The 14,544-nt window shown below is 44.7% G+C and overlaps 1 protein-coding gene across 8 annotated transcripts; it reads right to left on the reverse strand.

The window, feature by feature from the left end:
* Nucleotides 1–133: 133 nt before the first annotated feature.
* On the reverse strand, nucleotides 134–14,309 carry STRADA (STE20 related adaptor alpha). 8 transcript variants are annotated; one of them, XM_064733440.1, is made up of 13 exons: nucleotides 14,218–14,309; nucleotides 13,672–13,727; nucleotides 12,598–12,655; nucleotides 11,680–11,708; nucleotides 5,550–5,652; nucleotides 4,982–5,103; nucleotides 4,758–4,866; nucleotides 4,520–4,643; nucleotides 3,898–4,069; nucleotides 3,275–3,379; nucleotides 2,887–3,128; nucleotides 1,916–1,958; nucleotides 136–1,554 (listed from the first exon to the last, which is right to left on the reverse strand). In XM_064733440.1, the coding sequence occupies exons 2-13, from the start codon at nucleotides 13,681–13,683 to the stop codon at nucleotides 1,402–1,404; spliced, it is 1,272 nt and encodes a 423-aa protein (XP_064589510.1). In that variant the 5' UTR covers nucleotides 13,684–13,727; nucleotides 14,218–14,309; the 3' UTR covers nucleotides 136–1,401. The 8 variants fall into 8 exon arrangements, with proteins under 8 accessions (XP_064589513.1, XP_064589510.1, XP_064589509.1 ...); XM_064733439.1 differs by having other exon boundaries at nucleotides 13,648–13,727; XM_064733441.1 differs by having other exon boundaries at nucleotides 13,648–13,727; nucleotides 14,193–14,251.
* Nucleotides 14,310–14,544: the final 235 nt, after the last annotated feature.

Genomic DNA, 14,544 nt, shown 5'->3' on the forward strand with positions numbered 1-14,544 from the left:
TAGTTGAAGTCTGTTTCTGAAGCATGAGGCAGCTGCCATAAACTGGTGACCTGATACTAAGGTAAAAGCAAGCATGCACAGCCAGCCTGTCACCCTCTGTGATTCACTCCATCATCCTGCACAAACAGCAGACTTAAAAAACAACTTCAGAAATATTTTATTTGTTTTGGAAAAAAAAACTAGAGTAACAAACTTTATCTGGGTTCAAGTACAATTTATAAACACAAGAAGGACCTGTTGCCAGCACCACTACTCCCATCAACTGCACCTATACAAGGATTCTCAGTGCTTCAGTAAAGAGCAGATGACCTTCAGCACCATGGTCCTTGGAAAAAAAGTCAAACTAAAAGCCTTAAATACACCTCCAAACAAACCAAACAGCACGGAATGGGGGAGAGCTGCCACAGCAGCAGGGCAGAGTCACACAGCCATGAATCACAGGGAGCCACGGGAGCAGCTTTTACCTGTCAGTGAGGGAAGGCAGAACAGCAATGGTCATGGAGAGGTTAAAGTTCAATTCTGTACAGGAGTTGTGAGCAAGAGGATCAGCATGACAATCAATTCACTTCTCCTCTGTGCCAGGGTGAGTCACTGAGAACAGGCAGGTAAGAGTGTTTGGTGCTGTGAAACCAGCCCAGCTAACATGAAGTTCAAGTGAAGGGGATAAAAAAGCTGGTACATTGCCCAGGCATCCACTCTGCTCTGGTGACCCAGGAAGCTGGAAGGGGAGCTGGAAGGCCCTGTCTGACCCAGAGTTCAGAGTGCTCAGCATCAAAAGCCCTCTCCAGACTGGAAGGATCCAGTGCTGCAGAGGAATGCCCAGTGCAGCAGGAGTGCCTGGAATGGCATCAGCTTGTCTTTGATCTCCCGTTTTCCATCACAAAGCAGTAACTAAGAATATAATCCCTTTTTTCCCCCCTTAAAACTTGCCCTGTGACAACACTGTTACAGGAACTTGACTAGTTCTAAGAGAATGCCCAAAACTAAAAGCTGCCCACCTCCCCTCAACTCTAAGGCACCCTTAAAAGAGAAAGAACCAAAGAGGGCAGGGACATGCAGCCTCAACTGTGAGGAAGCCAGTGATTGTTAGAAACACATAAATAGAGACCATAACTACACAGACTCACTCAACACCCTCGAGTGCTCTACCAGAGCTCAGCTGGAAGAATGGGGGCTCTGGGCACTGCACCTTCTGGAATATTCCACAGCTCCTTGGGTTGATCCTTTTCCAGCTCAGGTCTGTCCATCTGTATCCAGGCTACTTCTTAAGTAAACAGGCAGTTGAAGTTCCTTCCCAAGGACCTGTAAACTCCTCTGTGTGTAATATTCATCAGCTTTTATGAACAGGACCAATAAATTACAATGTCCAGAAAGCTCCTCCTCAGTGTAGTCCCTATTTTTCTAGAATTCCCAGTCATCCACATCCAGCTGCTCCAGATTTGATACCAACCCAAAAATGCCACTGGGATCCTGGGGCAGTGTCCCTTCCAAATTGGTGATGGGGGTGACAGGGCGCAGGAGCTCAGGGAGTGCTTCGGACGCGCGGCGCTTGATCTGCACAGGAAGGACAGAACGGGACACAGGAATGCTCAGGTGCTGCTGCACACCCAGCTCTGCAGGCACAAACAACAGGAAACGCACAGGGCACCCTTTGGACTCCTTAAGGAGCAGGTTGGAACTGCCTCGCCCCAGAACTCAGCAGCCTGCAGGGGAAGAGCTGTTGTGGCTCCAAAAGAGGCAGATTTAGAACCTCTCTTAGATAAGAGATGCCTATGTGACAATCCCCACACTGCACTACAAATAGTCAGAAAACTGACTTAATCTTCCTGATCACAGGAAATTCAGCAACTCAACATCCCCACCCTCACAGCAAGATAAAGCCAAGCATTTCCCTGTAGCTAAATTAGTTCCTTACCTGCTTAAAAAAGGGGTGACTGAGCAGAGTGCCTGCGCTTGGCCTGTGGAAGGGAGAAGAATGAGGGAAGAAGACAAGAACATGAGGCAGTGCTTGAAGTCAGGTAGTGAGAATAAGAAAAGAGCAGGGTCCTTCCTGCCTCTCCCATTTCTCAGCTGTTGGGTATCTCCCTATTTTCAGCAGTAGCACGGCTTATGAAGCATTTACAATCACATAATGTTTTATGCAAGGAATTCAACCTCCTTCTTCTAACCTTTAAATTGCATTACTTGCAGCCCCTACATGTGGCCAAGGACCACCTGAGCAGTGGGGCACCCCTGAAAAGTCTGTCATGGCTACAGATTGCCCTCACTACAAAGGAAAATGCAGCTTTGATCACTTCCCATCATTGCTCTCTGCTGGCTGAAGAGCAGCCATTTGCAGTGATGGGAACTGGGTAAACACAGTGCCACAGGGGCCAGAAACAGGAGTTGTTTATTTTCCTGATGTGCAGATTACAGTTTGTAATCTCTTTTGATATAGTATCATTTGTCAGCCTCTTATGGTTAATACCCTAATATCTGTGTCGATTGTATATCTTAGTGTTGTAAATATATATTATAGTTTAGGCTTTCACAAAATATTAAAATAGAGGATGTGTACTGTCTACTATAACATTGACTTTTAGAGAAGTAATGGCAGTTGTGGAATAATAACTAATGCCTTTATTTTTGTAACCATCTGACAATAGTGAAATAGCCCCATCCTCCAAGGAAGGCTGCAAAGGAATTCCTCAGGCTCTCACACAGAAGTGCTCAAAGTGTTAATGCTGCTCATTCTACACACTTGGACTGCTCTCCCCAACAGACGGGGCACACCCTCAATCCACTCCACTTTTGGAAAGAAAACTGTGAACAATATCTGCCAACTCCCAGAGTTTACCCAGCCCTAGGACAGCACAGGTGGGGAGAGCAGCTCTCACAGGGCTTTACCTGAAATCAGGGTTCCTCTGGAGGCACTGCTCCACGAAGTTGTGGAAGTAGGTGGAGAAGGTGCGCAGGTAGGGGTGCAGGGCCGGCTCGCCGTTGGCGGCGCGCGCGTTGCTCACGGCCGTGCTCTCCCCCACGCCGTAGTTGGCGCTGGAGCGCGACGTCTTCATGGTCAGCTCGTCTGCAGGAATGGTGGTGGTGTCCAGCAGGCAGGGAACGGTTCCATTCAGCTTCTCCAACAGCATCTGCAACAGCAGGTGGGGCACAAGCAACAGCACAGTGAAGGTTTCCCATTCATGCAGGCTGCACACCCTTCTGCGCTCACGCCCCAGAGCAGCAAAGCAGCTCCAGGTGCCAGGATGAAGGAGAGAAAGGAGCTTGCAAACCTTACCTGAGTAGAGGGCATGTCTTTAAATGGGACATGTCCATTTGCCAGCTCACAGGCCGTTATCCCCACACTGTAAATGTCAGATTTTGCATCGTAACCCTGCAGATTCTACACGAAAAGGAAAAGAAAAATTAGCTTCAGGGACTTGGATGTGATTGAATGGGCAATACCCATGGTTTCAACTGCAAGTCAACAAACCCAATGTTTAAAACAGGAACAGCATAAGCCACAGATACACTGGTTTATAGTGGTGAGGGTTTTTTGGTTTGTTAAGAGTAACATTTATGTAACTGGAATCAGCCAGCCTGCAGGGATGGCATCTGCCCTGGGTAACTTGCATCTGACGTAACACTTTGTTAATGAGACAACCTGTAGAGGTGCCTACAATTAAACTGTTGAGTCAACTAGATCAAATTCTACCCACTTGCCCTTTCACCCCAAATCTGTTTCCTTCAGCCTCTCCCCTTTCTTCTTCCTTGCATTCATGTACCCTTCCCCTTGCTAGGGCTAGAGCTCATCACAAGAAAGCAACTCTGCAGGTTCTCTCATGTCTCCCATTCTACACCCCTCCAGCATGCCCTAAGAGCTCCCAAAATTCTACAGATAGAGCACATCATTAAACACACCTGCTGCAAAACCTCAGGACTGAGCCAAGGCAGCACTTTGATGCTGTATTTGGGGAAGTCGTGAACAACTTTGAGTCGCTGCCCATGGTTGATCATGCTCAGGTTACTCCTCAGGCCAGAGAGGTACACCTTCCCATCCACAGAGATCAGGATGTGGCTGGCTTTAACACTCCTGGGGAAAAAAGGAACAAAACAGTCAGGGTCTCTACTGAACAGCTCAATGCACAGGGCAGTACCTGATCAGCTTCCTACCAGGAGGCTGAGACTCCTAACAACCATCTTTGGATGCTGGGCAAAATCAATTAACAGGATTCTATTCATCACCTTTGCAAGTTCAGAAAGAATGTTTCTGTGGCAAGGAGAAATGCAGGACTAAATGTTATGGATTGTGATTTTAGATAGACAGTGGTCTTTGGGATAAGTTTGCTCCACAAGACTTTTGTGCAGCTTAGTAAGATCAGTGATGTCACTTCCCATGAGTATCAAACTGATTGGCTCTAACAGCAAAGTAATAGAAAACTTAATGTTGTTCTGTGTCTGATTCATCCTCTGCTCACTCTGAGTATTATTCCCAAGAACTTGCACCAGAAGGAAAATAAATGACCAATGTGTTTCTCAATACCTATGCACATAGCCCATATGGTGGATGTAGTCAAGTGCTTTCAAGACACCTTGGAGAATGTAAGCAATGGCCAGTTCAGTCATCCCATCTGTAAAATGGGTACAGATTAAATCTTTTGCAGAACCTAGAAAGAAACAAAACACCACCTGTCAGAACAAAAGCCCCAAGGACACTTCAGCTCTTCAATTTCATTTCACACAACATGAGGGTCACAAAAAGGTACTCCCTCTCCACTCACCATAGGCCATGAAAGAAGTCACTACCCACAGCTCATTGTCAGCTATGAAAGTTGCTTTGTATGGCACAATGTTAGGGTGGTTGAAGAGCTTGGAAACATGAAGTTCTCCCTAAAATAAAAGATATTTTGATTCAATTTAGTAAATGCAGCAACATGACTGCATATTGATAGGCACTGCTCTTGCTGTCTGTCCTCTTCTAAGCTTGCATGATGAGTGGGATTACCTGCAAGAATGTGACCATTTCATTTGTGCAGGCCTCCAAGTTCACTCTTCTGACTGTGACATACTCTCCTGTGGGTTTATACCTGGCCAGGTTCACAACCATCAAATCTTCAAAGCCTCTGCCTGAAAGAGAAAGCATGAAAGCTTCAGTAATGCTTTTGGAAGCACTGAGAGAACTCCTCCAGCCCCTGACCCTTCAATAATCTTTACCCTCACTACTTTTCACCTTGTAAAAAATAGTAACTGTTCCATCAAAAGGAGTAATTTTTCCATACCACCTTCCTTGGCATGTATCCCAGTGAGAGGAATCCTCCTAACCAGCAGAATTATCCTGTCCTTCCAGTTCAGGACTGAGGCAAGAACAGTGACTATGAACACCAAGAACAGATTTCAGGCTGCCTCTGCTGACTGTGCTGCACCCCCAGCATCACTGACCCACTACATCCCCCTCAGGTGAAAACCTTTAGGATTGGCATCTCATTTTTTATTCAAATGATTTTAAAACCAAAGATGCAGACATCCAATATCAAAAATAAGCAGACTCTGATCCCTCAGCCCTCAAGAATTACCTATGATAGTGAGCAACTCATAGCAGCTGCTGTCTGGCAGGAAGTTGCTCATGGTGTCCCTTTTAGGGGAAGCAGCTATCGACTCGGAGCTCGCCTCATTTGTCTGAGGAAAGAAAATGAAGTCAGGTCAAAGGAAATCCAGATCACCTGCTGGAAAAATCATCTGCCCCACATTATCATACACTTCAAAATAACAGGAATACAGAAGAGGATTTAGTTGCTGTCAAAATAACCTTAAATTTATCAACTGAAACTCAGGAGATGCCTCATTTCAGAAGATCCAGACATCTGTGTTACAAAACAGGTAACAAGTAGATTTTTAATCACTGTAAGTGAGAATTTATTCAGGGATATTTTGATAAAGCCAATTTTTATTACCCAGGACAGCCTAAAATCTGCTTTACAGTCACTGCCTTTCTCTTATAATTACAAACTTGTGTGGCACCAGCCTGTTGCCTGAGCCAGAGCCAAGGGCAGCTGTTCTTAGCCCTTCTCTGCCCTGTAACCCTTGGTGTTCCTGGTGGATGCTGCAGGTCTCAGCTGCTCACCTGGGATAAACCACACAGCTGAAGCTGCTTAGCTGAATGGTACAAGTGATGAAGAAAATCAGACACACATGAAAAAAGAAGCTCCAAATGAAAGCAAAAACTGCAAAGCATAAATGCTTCTGAATAAAAAAAAAGGGATAAAAAGCACCCCCAGACCACTGAGGGAAGCAGCATTCCCTCATTCCCTCACTCCATCTGACATAAAGCTTTCTGCCTTATTTACATACACTGAAATCTTCCCTTGCAGAATTTTGCAGATGATAAACTTCAATGTTCCTGCAAGTTCTTTTATACCTTCCAACTCCTTCAAATGTCCAGTCACAAGGAGAGTGATCTAAAGGGGATTAAAATTTATGTGGTATCTAAAATTGTCTTTAGTTATCTCCAATTTCCAGCACATTAACTCCTCCTGGCATTTGGAACACCAGCTCAATTTTTCCACCTCATTCTTCATCAACTGCAAATGCCCTTTATCAGACCTTTCTCATGGTACATGAAGCAGAAAAAGTTTGTGGTTTTTCCTACCATGACAGCAGCCTCTGTTCTTTATTTCCATCACTGAAAGATGCAAACAACACAGTGACAGCTGAAAAACAGGGAACTTGCTGTTCTACCCTCAGCCCAGGGCAAATGCAGTGCAAAGAGCACAGGCAGGAGTTTGCTGAGAATTACCTCTGGGTTCTAAGTGTACTTGGGCAGTAAATTAGAGCCACACTTCCCCAGTTCCACCTTTTCAACTGGCTTTGAAGAGCACACTACCTTTAAAACAGGTGCATTTTCCATTAAGGGAAAAGGCAAAAATGAAGATTTGTGGTGTTTTGGTATCTGCCTACCTTTAAAATAGGTGCATTTTCCATTAAGGGAAAAGGCAAAAATGAAGATTTGTGGTGTTTTGGTATCTGCCTACCTTTAAAATAGGTGCATTTAAAACAGGTGCATTTTCCATTAAGGGAAAAGGCAAAAATGAACATTTGTGGTGTTTTGGTATCTGCCTACCTTTAAAATAGGTGCATTTAAAACAGGTGCATTTTCCATTAAGGGAAAAGGCAAAAATTAAGATTTGTGGTGTTTTGGTATCTGCCTACCTTTAAAATAGGTGCATTTAAAATAGGTGCATTTTCCATTAAGGGAAAAGGCAAAAATTAACATTTGTGGTGTTTTGGTATCTGCCTACCTTTAAAATAGGTGCATTTTCCATTAAGGGAAAAGGCAAAAATTAACATTTGTGGTGTTTTGGTATCTGCCTACCTTTAAAATAGGTGCATTTAAAATAGGTGCATTTTCCATTAAGGGAAAAGGCAAAAATGAAGATTTGTGGTGTTTTGGTATCTGCCTACTTTTAAAACAGGTGCATTTAAAATAGGTGCATTTTCCATTAAGGGAAAAGGCAAAAATTAACATTTGTGGTGTTTTGGTATCTGCCTACCTTTAAAACAGGTGCATTTAAAATAGGTGCATTTTCCATTAAGGGAAAAGGCAAAAATGAAGATTTGTGGTGTTTTGGTATCTGCCTACCTTTAAAATAGGTGCATTTAAAATAGGTGCATTTTCCATTAAGGGAAAAGGCAAAAATTAACATTTGTGGTGTTTTGGTATCTGCCTACCTTTAAAATAGGTGCATTTAATATAGGTGCATTTTCCATTAAGGGAAAAGGCAAAAATTAACATTTGTGGTGTTTTGGTATCTGCCTACCTTTAAAATAGGTGCATTTAAAATAGGTGCATTTTCCATTAAGGGAAAAGGCAAAAATTAACATTTGTGTGTTTTGGTATCTGCCTACCTTTAAAATAGGTGCATTTAAAATAGGTGCATTTTCCATTAAGGGAAAAGGCAAAAATGAAGATTTGTGGTGTTTTGGTATCTGCCTACCTTTAAAACAGGTGCATTTTCCTTTAAGGGAAAAGGCAAAAATTAAGATTTGTGGTGTTTTGGTATCTGCCTACCTTTAAAATAGGTGCATTTTCCATTAAGAAAAAAGGCAAAAATGAAGATTTGTGGTGTTTTGGTATCTGCCTACTTTTAAAACAGGTGCATTTAAAATAGGTGCATTTTCCATTAAGAGAAAAGGCAAAAATGAAGATTTGTGGTGTTTTGGTATCTGCCTACTTTTAAAACAGGTGCATTTAAAATAGGTGCATTTTCCATTATGAAAAAAGGCAAAAATTAAGATTTGTGGTGTTTTGGTATCTGCCTAACTTTAAAACAGGTGCATTTTCCATTAAGGGAAAAGGCAAAAATGAAGATTTGTGGTGTTTTGGTATCTGCCTACCTTTAAAATAGGTGCATTTAAAATAGGTGCGTTTTCCATTAAGAAAAAAGGCAGAAATGAAGATTTGTGGTGCTTTGGTATAATTTCAGCACAAGCAGTCCCATCTCAGCACAGCTAAAGCCCCTGGGAGCAGCATTCCCAGACCCTTTGCTTTCATGAACACCCCAGTGCTGTTTCTTGGCTCAGAAGAGGCAGCAACTTCCCACTCAGGATTTCGAACTCCTGCTCAAGAGGCCTGTCCATTCTGATCTCAGCTTTACCATTCATGACTTCTTTCAGCAATTTCACAGTCCTGGCAACAGCAAGACTGCCAGGAGAGACACACAGGCAGAGAGAAACCTCTGAAGCACAAAGGCACCACCAAGGAGATGGAAGCAGGGAGCTGGAAGCACTCATGGAGCAGTGACAGCTGGTGAGACACTGAGCAACATGTAAGTGGTTTGCTTTATTAAAGTCCACTCCAGAGAGAGCAAAAGCCAACAAAACAGATGCAAAGAATTAAATAAATTTAATGTTAATGGTGTAGGCTGTGCAGTAATGAAAAGAATACTGTGAATTCCCTATTGAAAAGTCTTCCAGTTTGAGGTCTTCACTCACCTCTCCTCGTGTTAGCAGTGACCAATAACAGAGTTAATGCAAAAGGAGCTCAACCAGAGATTTATCAACATCATACAACAGTTTAAAAAAAGAAAGTTCAACTGAAATGTCATTTATGAGGTACTGCAAAAAAGCTCCTCGGTGGTTTCACACAGGACAATTTTTGGTGTATGGTCAAAAGCAGCTGCAAAATGAAGTCCCATATGACCACTTTTATGGCATGACATTCATTCAGAGCTGGCTTTTGGCTTGGGAGTCCAGTTTAATTTGAGGTAGATTTAAAGGAAATTAATCTTTGAAAGGCAACTAAAAATGCCATAACACAATCACTTATGTGATGTTTGCAAGGATCTGCATTTGCCAAATGACGTTCATCTGAGTCAGGAAGAGGGAATATCAGTTTTGTTCTGCTGTCTTCCCCTCCATCTCCTCACTCCCTCTCTCACTTCAGCATAAGCAACAAAATTTTCCTCCCATCCCCCTCCCCAAATTATGTGCCTTTCTCTACAGCTCTGGTGGGAAAAAGAGGCTTTTATTAAACATAAAAAGATCAAAATGAGAATCAGCAGGTGTGTAAATCCCAAGAAAACCCTTGGAAATAACCAAAACAGATGCTAATCTCAATTTCCTTCCATCCAAGCATGTCTAACACTCAATAATTTCAAAAAAGGTGTGAATTTACTCAATTTTATATAAAACATTCCATATACATGTCCTATTCTTGCCCTAAAGGGATAAATCCTGTCCTAAAGGGCCCAATCCTGCCCTGCCTTGGGACAAATCCTGCTCCCATTTGGGCCCAATCCTGCCCCAAAGGGCCCAATCCTGACCTAAAGGGACCAAATCCTGCTCTCCTTTTTTTTTGGGGACCAATCCTGCTCCCCCTTGGGACCAATCCTGACCTAAAGGGTCCAATCCTGCTCTCCCTTTTGGGTCCAATCCTGCTCCTCTTTGAGGACCAATCCTGCCCTAGAGGGTCCAATCCTGCTCTCCATGGGCCCAATCCTGCTCCCATTTGGGCCTAATCCTGCCCTAAAAGGACCAAATCCTGTTCTTCCCTTGGGACAAACCCTGCTCTCCTTTTGGGGACCAATCCTGCTCCTCTTTGGGCCTAATCCTGCCCTCCTTTGGGACAAATCCTGCTCCCCTTTTGGGTCCAATCCTGCCCTCCCTTGGGACCAATCCTGTTTCTCTTTGGGTCCAATCCTGCTCCCATTTGGGTCCAATCCTGCTCTCCATGGGTCCAATCCTGCTCCCCTTTGGGACCAAATCCTGCTCTCCCTTTTTTTTGGGACCAATCCTGCCCCAAAAGGGCCTAATCCTGCCCTAAAAGGACCAATCCTGCTCTTCTTTTGGGGACCAATCCTGCTCCCCTTTTTTTGGGACCAATCCTGCCTTCCTTTGGGGACCAATCCTGCTCTTCCCTTGGGTCCAATCCTGCCCCAAAGGGTCCAATCCTGCTCTCCTTTTTTTTTGGGACCAATCCTGCCCTCCCTTGGGCCCAATCCTGCCCTGTTTGGGACTGATTCTGCTCCCCTTTGGGCCTAATCCTGCTCTTCCTTTTTTTGGGGACCAATCCTGCCCTAAAGGGTCCAATCCTGCCCTACTTTGGGACCAATCCTGCTCCCATTTGGGCCCAATCCTGCTCTCCTTTTTTTGGGACCAATCCTGCTCCCATTTGGGCCTAATCCTGCTCTCCTTTTGGGTCCAATCCTGCTCCTCTTTGGGGACCAATCCTGACCTGTTTGGGACCTATCCTGCCATAAAGGGCCCAATCCTGCCCTACCTTGGGACAAATCCTGCTCCCTTTTGGCCCCAATCCTGCCCTGAAGGGTCAAATCCTGCTCTCCTTTTTTTTTTGGGACCAATCCTGCTCCTCTTTGGGACTAATACTGTTCCCCTTTTTTTGGTCCAATCCTGCTCCCATTTGGGCCCAATCCTGCCCTACCTTGGGTCCAATCCTGCCCCAAAGGGACCAAATCCTGCTCTCCCTTTTTTTTGGGACCAATCCTGCTCCCCTTTGGGACCAATCCTGCTCTCCTTTCGGGTCCAATCCTGCTCTCCTTTGGGACCAATCCTGCTCTCAATTTCACATAAAACATTCCATATACATTTCCCATGTTGAGCTTTCTTTGTGCCAGTAAATTAATGACACTGGCAGAAAAAATCAATTATAAGCAACTTGAACTGACACAGTTATGATCCAATCACACTTAATTCGTGTTTGTAATTATCTTAAACTACAGCAACACCTGCACACCTGTGGTGTGGGGAGGTGGGGCATCATTTACATTAAGATACTCTGTTGTTAATTGTGATATTTGATGTGTTAAATGCTCATTATGAACCAGACAATGAGCAGTCAGGGCCTGCAGAACAAACACTTTTCAAAAGTTCTATAAAATTAAACTTTTCCTTCCTTCTCTGAAGGATCAGAACTAAATCACCTCAAAAAGAGACCCTTGAAGGGCTGGGGGGAGGAGAATGACAAACAAATAGAAATCCAAGAGATTAAGTTTAAATTTTTGAGTTTTCACATATAGTTTGCAAACCACACACCAAAACCTCCACTCCAGGGTGAAACCTGTTTCCACACTTGTAGAGCTAAATACAGAGATGAGATATATAACTAAGATAAAAAGAAAAATCAAACTTCCACAAGGAATAATCTCCATGCAATGAACCACAGCACCACAGCCTGCACAAGTCACTTACTTTTCTCCGAGAGTCACCCAGAGGCTGCTCTGGAGTAAAGAAATTCATTGTTCACCATGTTGTGTTCAACAGACACCCATTCAAATATAGCTGGAAAACTAAGTCAATAACCCTGGATGACCCTTTTGGGTATCAAATGTACATTATTTTTGTTTTGGTTTATAGAAAGACATTTAATTTGCACACACAATTGCAGCACATCAGGATCAAAGAGATTCACAGAGTGCTACTGTTTGTATTTTTGACATAAATGTGACTTTTTTTTTAATTATAACTCTAAGTATTAACCTTCTGTCATGTTCCTTATTGCAGGGGGGTAGGACCTGGTGATCTTTAAAGGTCCCTTCCAACCTGAACAATTCTATGATTATAAACACATTCAAAGATGACTCTTACATACAGAAGAAATTATTATTATTATTTAAAGTAATAAAAATTCCTTTAATCCACCTGGAAGCTCAAAGTCTAGACATATTCCCTGTGCTCTGCTTGTTTTCTGTGTCATTGATCAGGAATTCTGCATCCCAGTGGGCAACTTTGTTTGTTATGCTGAAGCAGAGCACAAACCTGTCAGCTCCTGCATCAGCAGCTTCAAAATCCATTTTTACTCAAAAAATTATAATTAACCTTCCCAAACCCCAAAACATCTTTTGCATACAAAAAAAAATGTGGTTATGTTAAGCAATACAGAACTATCTTACAGCTGTTATCAATAAGTGGAAATGATTTCCAAATAACTTGCTACATCTTGGACATTTCCACCTTAAATTTCTGGGCTTAGACAGCTTGAATGATGGATTTACAATGAGACTTAATCATCTCTTTTATGATAAAATACATCTTTACTATGAAATTACAAAGCTTTACAGCTAAAATAAAACATTTCTAGCAATGTCATTTAACAAGAGGAAAACTTACCTCCAAACAGCTCGAAGTCTCTTAATCCCTCAACAATGAACTTCTCAGACACCCACCGCTGAAAGAAATAAAAATTCTCCACATAATCAGTTATTCCATCTAGAGAAAAGTTTCTTTTTCCCCTTCCCCACAAGAAAAAAGCCCCAAATTCAAAGATTCTGTTGTGGTCTGAAATTGATTGCTGTATCAGCAGTGACATCCTTATTTTGGACAAGATATTCCCTTTTTGGGCCAATGACATGCACCCAGCAACCACACAGGTGCTGCTGTTATTCCCAATCAACATGCACTTGCAATAAAGTTAATATCATTTAATTCATTCAAACAAGTTTTTATACATGCACATACAGCAAAAATAATCAGTATGCAACAACCCCCTCATACAACCAAATAAAAGTTGGTTTTTTAGGTGTAAAAGGTTTAAAAAATGCTTTCACTATTTACAAAGAGGTGGTATCTCTGAGAATTCAAATATTTTGGTTATATCATTAATCACAAACACTGCCACGGCAGAATTTGCTACTTAGCAAAATAGTTTAATAAAGAGCTGATGCTGTTCAGTGCATGAGAAGCCAGTCCTAGAAAGCACCAATGAGTCTTTAGGTGATGATGACTCAAAAGTTAAATGTAAGAATACCATTTGAATGCATCAGAAGTGATTCTGCTGCTGGAAATTTCCTCATTTTCTGCTGAACAGCAGAATCAAACAAAGCTGTTTAGCTTTGCAAGCAAAGTGAAGGAAAAACCATAAACTGTGACACAGGTGAGGAGGCTACTTCTTAAAGAACAACTGAAAATAAGCAGCTTTATGGCTCTTTTTCTTCATTGCAAAGCCCATTAGAGCCCCTCTGCAGCGCACCCCAAAGAGCTAAAGGTGTATGTGCCAGCAATAAAGGCTTTAGTGCAGGGTTTTTAAGCCATGTCCTGCCATCAACCCTAAAATCAGTTTTCCTGTGCCCTTATGGTGCTCTCCAGGCCCGGCCGCTCTGCACAAGCGCCAGACCCGTTCTACCGAGACACGAGGGAAGCTGGAAGGTCTTCAACACTCACCCTAATGCGCTCGGGTTTACTTACAAGGAAAGACATGGATCCGCCGCTGTGGGACACGCGCAGCAGAAAGGGCGGCACACCTGCGGGCACAGCGGCAGCGTCACCCCCGGCCAGCACCGAGCCGCCCGAGGCCCTCACACACCCGGAGGGCACCGGGAGAGCGGTAAGCACCCCCCAAAAAGCACCGACACCCCCGAACTCCGCCCGGGCCCGGCAGCCCCAGGACAGCCCCAGGAGAGCGGTAACTCCGGCAAAAGCTGCCCGGAGCCCCACAGAGCAGCGACACCCCCGGGCCCCTCACCCGTGTGGGGCCCTCCCGCACAGCCCCGCTCCGCCCCGGGGCCCCTCACCCGTACGGAGCCCTCTCGCACGGCCCCGCTCCGCTCCAGGACCCTCCCGCACGGCCCCGTTCCACCCCTGGGCCCCTCACTCGTGCAGGACCCTCCCGCACAGCCCCGCTGGCCCCGGGTCCCTCCCACACAGCCCAGCTCCGCTCCAAGACCCTCCCGCACGGTCCCGTTTGCCCCCCCGGGCCCCTCACGGACCCCTCAGGCTGCGGCCGCCGCTCACCGGCGAGAGACGCTGCGCGTGACGTCACCGCGCCGACAGGTGACGCGCGGGCGCGCTCGCGTGACGTCACGGGCGGAGCTCCCGCGAGCGGCGGGGAAGGAGCCGCCGCCATGTTGGGGCCCTCAGAGGGTTCTGAAGCTTGGCCGCATCCAGGCGCGCAGCACGGCGGGCAGGAGAGAGAGCCACTGGGAAAGAGCTGGGGGTGATGGCTGACAGGCAGCTGAACGTGAGCCCAGGGTGGGCAGCAAGGCCAATGGCACCTGGCTTGTCAAAAGGGTGCCTTTTGACAACAGGGATTGACCACCTGTGCTGGGTCCCCTCACTTTA

The sequence above is a fragment of the Zonotrichia leucophrys genome, chromosome 27 (genome assembly GCF_028769735.1).
Source record: "Zonotrichia leucophrys gambelii isolate GWCS_2022_RI chromosome 27, RI_Zleu_2.0, whole genome shotgun sequence".
NCBI classification, from domain to species: domain Eukaryota; kingdom Metazoa; phylum Chordata; class Aves; order Passeriformes; family Passerellidae; genus Zonotrichia; species Zonotrichia leucophrys.

What these genes read in the sequence shown, in the direction of transcription:
- STRADA (XM_064733439.1), bottom strand. Translation starts at nt 13,683, where the DNA reads ATGTCTTTCCTTGTAAGTAAACCCGAGCGCATTAGG. An exon ending in TGAGTTGCTCACTATCATAG is followed by an intron (nt 5,104 to 5,549) that starts GTAATTCTTGAG and finishes TTTCTCTTTCAG; the next exon opens with GCAGAGGCTTTGAAGATTTG. An exon ending in GTCACCCCTTTTTTAAGCAG is followed by an intron (nt 1,555 to 1,915) that starts GTAAGGAACTAA and finishes CTTCCTGTGCAG; the next exon opens with ATCAAGCGCCGCGCGTCCGA.